Source organism: Gekko japonicus, unplaced genomic scaffold, assembly GCF_001447785.1.
Source record: "Gekko japonicus isolate JY-2015 unplaced genomic scaffold, Gekko_japonicus_V1.1 scaffold9, whole genome shotgun sequence".
Lineage (NCBI taxonomy): Eukaryota > Metazoa > Chordata > Lepidosauria > Squamata > Gekkonidae > Gekko > Gekko japonicus.
Genome location: NW_015168044.1, coordinates 2,786,854 through 2,793,614, shown reverse-complemented (window position 1 = coordinate 2,793,614; position 6,761 = coordinate 2,786,854). Strand labels below are relative to the sequence as shown.

At 44.1% G+C, this 6,761-nt stretch overlaps 2 protein-coding genes across 2 annotated transcripts in view; one reads left to right on the top strand and one right to left on the bottom strand.

The window, feature by feature from the left end:
• Window positions 1-6,465, bottom strand: part of POLR3D (polymerase (RNA) III (DNA directed) polypeptide D, 44kDa) — a 24,473-nt gene extending 18,008 nt beyond the window's left edge. The window contains exons 1-2 of the mRNA XM_015414225.1: window positions 6,351-6,465; window positions 3,230-3,398 (exon numbers count right to left, since the gene is read on the bottom strand). Of these exons, the coding sequence (XP_015269711.1) occupies window positions 3,230-3,388 (159 nt within the window). The 5' untranslated portion in view covers window positions 3,389-3,398; window positions 6,351-6,465. The remainder of the gene's footprint in view (window positions 1-3,229; window positions 3,399-6,350) is intronic.
• PHYHIP (phytanoyl-CoA 2-hydroxylase interacting protein) overlaps window positions 1-6,761 on the top strand; it is a 70,046-nt gene that overhangs the window by 1,567 nt on the left and 61,718 nt on the right. The window lies entirely within an intron of this gene.

Sequence of the window (6,761 nt, the reverse complement as noted above, 5' to 3'; positions counted from 1 at the left end):
AATAAAATCTGTGTTCTGGGACTGGAATGACAGGGCGCAGAGTGGAATGACAGCCCCTGGGAATAGCAGCAGCATTCTGGGAATGGAATTCCACTCTGGGGTCTATCATTCCAGTCCCAGAGTAGTCTATCTGGGCTCAGAGACCTTAATGGGAAATCCATTCTGCATTTTCTTTGCAACTTTGTCAGTGCTGTACTGCCATGTATTTCATTGGAGTGGAGCTCAGGTAGTTTCACTCTCCAGTGTTTGTATAGCTGAAGCTGCTGCTTGTTGGAGTTGTCTCCTTACAAATATAGGGTTGATGTTTTAAAGCCAGCTTGTCTCTGCTGAATGGATCTATCTGAGAACATGTGCCTGAGTGAGTACTCTAACCTGGGAAGCCACAGCCAAAGGGGGACATTACACTGGAGAGCCACTGCCACTCTGAGTAGACCTGGGGGGAGGGGAGAAGCTTGCAATGCCCAGCCATTTTATGTTCCTAGGCTCAGAGCATTTTATATTTTTAGTTTATATTTTAGTTTCTGCTGTGATCCTTGTGATTTTTTGATGTTTTATCTTTAAAACTGCTTTGCCAAATCCCAATATTCCCCCACCTTTCCATTTTATGCACGCATATTTTAAGGGGGGGGAGGTTTAGGAGGTGTCAGTTATCAAAGACTGTTAAAAAAACAAAATAATCTCAAGAGTTTTAAGCATATTTGTATTTTAAGTTAAAAAAAATCTTTAATTGTGTTTGTATCTTTTACAAAGTTTATATATCTGCTACCTGGCATTACATTTTATGACACGCATGGCCTGGCCCCACAAAGTCCCATTTATGTCAGATCCAGCCCTTGTAACAAATGACTTCGACACCCCTGCTGTAGCCTTTCCCCTTTCCCCACTTCCTTCCCGTTCAACCACCAGCATACCTACCCCTTTCTGTCCCCCACTATGGCATTCCTCTTCCCTTCCCATCCTTCCTTCCCTCTTCCTGACAACCTTCTCAACCTCACTTCCTCCCTGCTTTCCTTCCCTTCCTGCAGAAGCATCTCCCCTATTCACATACGGCCCTATTATGTGGATTACTTGATCTGCACCTTGCGACCAAGTCTGGAATTAGAGACAGAATGATACCGATGGCTAACACAAGAAATCAAGCTTTCACATTGTCTGGCAATCAAAGGAAGTGTGAAAAGGTACAGGACGCTCCACACATCAGCTGTCGGTTCTTCCCAGCTTCCAGCAACCAGAAAGATGAGATAACCATGAGCAGAAGCTTCCATATTATTTAGAGACTAATTAAAACTTACTGCTGAAGTAGGTGGATAAAGTATTACTCCCACTTTATAGATGAGGAAACAAAACATCAGCAACCAAGAACCCGCCCAAGGCCACAAGGGAAACCTGAGCCATGAAATCAAGCATTCCAACTGTCAATCCTGATCATTCCTCAACATGAAAACCTCCAGATCAGACAACAGAACTATTTAAGCTCTTCTTATAGCTGCATCCTAATGAGAGGGGGGGGGGAAACCTTTATCATGAAAAGACAGGGGCTTTATCCATATGTTAGGATAAGCCATGATTTGTTTGTGCCAGAACTGTTTTTTGCGCAAACTCTAGTTAGTTACCAGAAATACCGGACATGCATAACAGACCAGTTTCTTTACAATCTAAATCCAATCTACTGCTTACCTGGCTTCCCACCTCCAAGTGTCTTTGAATGCTATTCCAAGATCTGGCAAAGCCACTGATAAAGCATCACTTCCTACCCATCTGTCTACCAGTTTTTATCTCACCCTTCCTCCCAGGAGCTCAGTGTCCATGCAAAGCTCCCCACATTTTATCCCCATAACATCCCTGACAGAGACAGAGAGACTCACCCAATGAGTTTCATGGCAGTGGAGATTTGAAGCTCCGTCTGACATTCTACCCATTATGCCGGATTGGCTATCCCACTTGTTACTGGTTGGTTGCAATAATTTTTTAATTTACTGCATTTTTTTGTCTGCTGTTCTTTCTTAGACTCAAGGCAGATGACAAAGTTTAAGAGCAATGCAAAACAAAAATGCCCTGACCTGGATAGCCCAGGCAAGCCCGATCTCGTCAGATCTCAGAAGCTAAGCAGGGTCAACTCTGGCAAGTACTCGGATGGGAGACCTCCTTGGAATACTAGCAGTCGGGAGGCGGGGGCAGGCTTTATTCAGCCACCTCTCTGAATATCCTCCAGGCCCCCAGTAGGGGTCAGTCACCAGAGGTTGCCATGACTTCCAGGTGCACACACACACACTCACACACATGCACATACGAAAAATACAAACACCAACAAACAAAACAGGATAACAACAGTATAATAGGAAGGGGAAAGACAGGAAAGGCTTCGGCAGCCCAAGCCCTCTCAGAGATCTCCAGGCCATTCTCAACTGAGCCAACTCTGCCCTTTGCCTATCCACTTCAGTGCATTACTACTCTTTAAATCCATTTCACACCTTTTCAACAACTCTTATCGTCACCTTCTCTCTTCTCATCACATTCCCTAACCTTGTTTTCCTTCCAAAATGAAATAAAAATCTGGGAAGAAACTTGTGATCATGGGCCACATAACTCTGGGGATATAAAGGGTTTCGGAAGAGAGTAGGAACATATGGTAGCAGGTGGGCTGGAAGCAGCATTTGATTGAAACGGTATTTTGTGTGAAACAATGTCTATCATGTACACTGAAATACACTGAAGAAAATATGTGATTAAACGAGATATTTTGAGCTACTACCTTTTAAATTTCCCCTTGGCAGCCCTTGTTAAGGGCAGAAAGGTGGGATACAAATTTTGTAAATAAACAAAACTAAATAAATAAATATATAAAGGCTGGAGTTGTACAGTCCTCCTTGGTAAGTCATCTTTAGTAGGGAGGGGGCAAGTGGAGAGAAGGCAAAGGAAGGATGGGTGCATCCTACAACAATAACACTGACAGCAGGAACAGCTAGACTTTTCTGCTGCTCTGTGGATCAGATTCTGTATACAAGAGGCTGAGGAGGTGATATTGAACAAACTGGGATTGTAAAACTTAGGCATAATGAGAAACCATAGTTAGCACTAACCACAGTTAATAAATAAGGTACAAAGTGTGGTTTGACATCCCAGTTTAGCACCCACAAACAAACCACAGTTTGGAAGCCTGAACTCAGATATAAACTGTGGTTTATAAATTGAGGTTTACTATAGCATCTGAATACAGCCAGACACTCACCTTTTTCACTCCACCAAGGGTAAGATCTCGGGAGCGGATGGAAGGCAGGCGGCCAGGGGTAATGGGGGCAGTAGTCCTCCTCCCTATTAACCCTCGTGCAGCTGAGAGTGTAGGCCGGCTGCAGCCAGGGTTCCCAGGATCATTGCCTGCTTCTGACATCTCGGCTTATCTGTCAAGGGATAACCGAATGGTCAAAGACAAAAGAACATGCTTAAGCTATGCCATAGAGCAGATGTTCCATTTGTATAGGCATCTATGATTTTTTTCACCTGCCTAACCACAAAATATTAGAATGCCCCTCTTCCTTCACAAGCTAGTGAGGTAGTACAGACAATAACAGTACAAGCTATGAGCTGGAGATTCTAGTTCAAATCTCACCTGAGTCAGTTCACTAGATGACCTTAAACATATCCCCATCTCTCCCATGTCCTTTCTGTGGGAATAAACAGACTGCCTTACCTTACAGGATTCTTAAAAGGATTACCAACAATGAATTTGATGTGCTTTAAGCATTTAATACTAATGATGTTAAAGCAGCCCTTTCCAAATGGTATATTAAGAAGAAGAAACATTGCACAAGCCAGCTTGATCCACCAAAGTTTGTCCATGTGGCAATTTCCATTCTTCTAGGTTTGCATGTCTGCAAAAAGTTAGTCAGCCTTAGTGCATGTTTTGAGAATCTGAATACTCTACATAGTGTCAGAGATTGTTGGATTTATATATTATTTATAAATGAATATTTGATTATTTTTTGTATAGTTCCATCTACAAATTATTATGACATGAAGGTTTTCCTTCCGAAACATGATTTACACCTAGGATATCCATCTCATCAAGTTTAAATATACAAGTCAAGAGTTATATGATACATGGACTAAAATAATTTAAAGTATTTTTGAATTTAAAAACATATGTCTGATCCCAATTCTGGAACAAGTTATAAATTCATGTCACATTAGATGGGACATAATTAGTGCACCTATTGAAGTGCCTGTGAGCACTCCTCAGACTTCACCACAGAACCTCCAGGAATTTCCCAACCTGGGGTGGGCAATCCTAGTCCCAGGCCTGGCTCCAAACCCTCTGCTATGTAGCCATTCATACTGCAGGAGGAATGCTTCCCAATCTGAACTCCAGTTGGAGAGCCAGCTTGGTGTTGTGGTTAGTAATGCGGACTCTAATCGGGGAGAACCCAGTTTGATTCCCCACTCCTCCACATGCAGCTACTGGTGTGACCTTGGGTCAGTCATAAATTTTCCAGAGTTGCTCTCTCAAGGGCAGTTCTTGGGAACGCTCTCTCAGCCTCACCTACCTCACAGGGTGTCTGTTGTGGGGAGGGGGAGGGAAAGGGATTGTAAGCTGCTCTGAGACTCCTTTGGGTAGTGAAAGGCCGGGTATAAATCCGATCATCATCATCATCATCTCCTTCTCCTGCCTTTTGCTCCCCCCCCCAGCAAAGCCATCAGTCAGTCTATCTCTCACTGTCAATGCGGCAGGGCCTGGAGTAGATTCCTGCAGCAGCCATTTCATAAGGTATTTTTAAAAACTTTCTGGATATTTCTTCAGCCCCACGGAGTCCCCAGAGTCTGTAGAAAAACCTGTTGGGGGAGAGTGTGCCCCCTATCTGCGGAAATAAGTATCGGCATGCAGAGGGGACTGTTGAGAATTAGATATATAGATATTTCTTCCTTGGCAATTGAAGTATGACCACTGGGGACCCAACTGAAATTAAAGTAAAACCTGCTATTCATCCTTGGTACTCTGTGTTCTGGTTAAGTTGCCAATTTATTGCCTTAAAAAAATCTGGTCAGCAGGCATTTCCACTGGCTGAAGATGGAGCCTGGAAGGTTTGTGGCTGTCCAAGGATACAGCCTAACAGACCACCACATGAGGCCAACAGAGGGGGAGGGAGGTTAAAACCTCACTCAGAAGCATTATCTGATTTCATTCAACAAGATATATGATAGTAAAACAAAGGCAAAATATCACTTTGAAAATTAAAAGACCAGAAGGTTGACACATATGACCTGGCTCCTAATGACACAGACTCTTGGGAGTTGGGAGACATGTATCTGTGCTCAGAGTACACAAAGATGCACTGAAATTGCCTAAGAGCAGCCCTCCCCCTGTGTATAAACCCACCGATCATGACAACAGACATATTACTGTTAACGATAATAATGATGATAGCAACAGTCCCAAAAGCAGCAGCTCGCATGTTAAGCAATACAGCCTGTAAGTCTATAAAAGGTTCCCTGGATCAGACAAGTTATACCTAGTCTTTTGTTTCGAACAATGGCCAGTTAGTTTCTTCCAGTAAAGCCAACAAAGAAGACATGAAAGCAACTAGGTCCCCCCGCACAGCAACTAGTGGGTAGCTGGAAACTACCTCAGAACCTGGAGACTGGATAGATTTAATTTCTCAAATTCCTTTTGAAAGCTATTCCTGCTACTGTCCCAGCGCATCTTGTGGCAGTGAGTTTCATAAGCTAAAATATGCACCATACAACAACTTAACTCCTTTTGCCTGTCCTGAATCTACTGCTCATCAATTTCACTTGGTGACCCCCAAATTCTAGTAGTATGTAAATAATGCTGTTCTCCCGCTCCGTATGTTGATTTACAAAACTCTCTCATCTCTTTCCACCTCCCTTGTAGTCATCTTTGTCTAACCTAAAAAAGCCTTTCCTTGAATGAAAGGTGCAGCAACCTCTGGACCACTCTGCAGACGGTAACCCTTTTGCTCTCTTGTTGCACTGAAATTGCCGGGTGTTTTAAAGGCCAACAGACTCAGTGTGGCAGAAGCTTCCGGGACTCACTACTTCATTTCATCAGCGGCAAGAAGGATCACCTGGGTATGAAGCATAAATATTCCTGCCTCGCGTGCAGTGGGGCTTGAGCCCACGAAAGCTTCTACTGGAGTCTTAGCCCTTAGTACTGCTCCACAAGACGGGTGTCGTTTTCTGGGCCAGACTAAATGGGCCACGCGGGTACCAGATCCCACTCAAGAAAGGATAAACACACACACCCCTCCCCATACTCCCGTTCCAAACTAGTAGCTGCTTTGGGTGCTATTACATAGACACCACCACCCCGCCGTTCCGCCAAAATCTCAACCTACATTAAAGGAGAAACGTCGCCCCAGCAGGCTCCAGCAGCGACAAGGCCAGATTCAAGCCGGTGGTCCACTTAGGACACGAAACTTCCCATCCCCTTAACACGCATGCGTACGTAAGCAGGCGGCCATCTTTGAAAACGGTAGTTCCCCGTCGCAGTTGTTACTGAGAAGCTTCACCGAGGAAGGGAAATGATCTGCTCCGCCATGTTTTTTAAGGGCAATCTCTCCTCCCCTTCCTTTCCTCGCAGAGACTCATCCACCCTTGCTCTCTCCGGTGTCAGCTGTGAAGAACAGGAAGCCGAGGGAGAGTTTGATTGAGGTTTTATTTATAGCATGCCTTTCTCACAGGTCGCAAAGTAATGTGAAGAAAGCGAAGCTGTTCAATGGGACTTACTCAGGTGTAATTGAATTGGT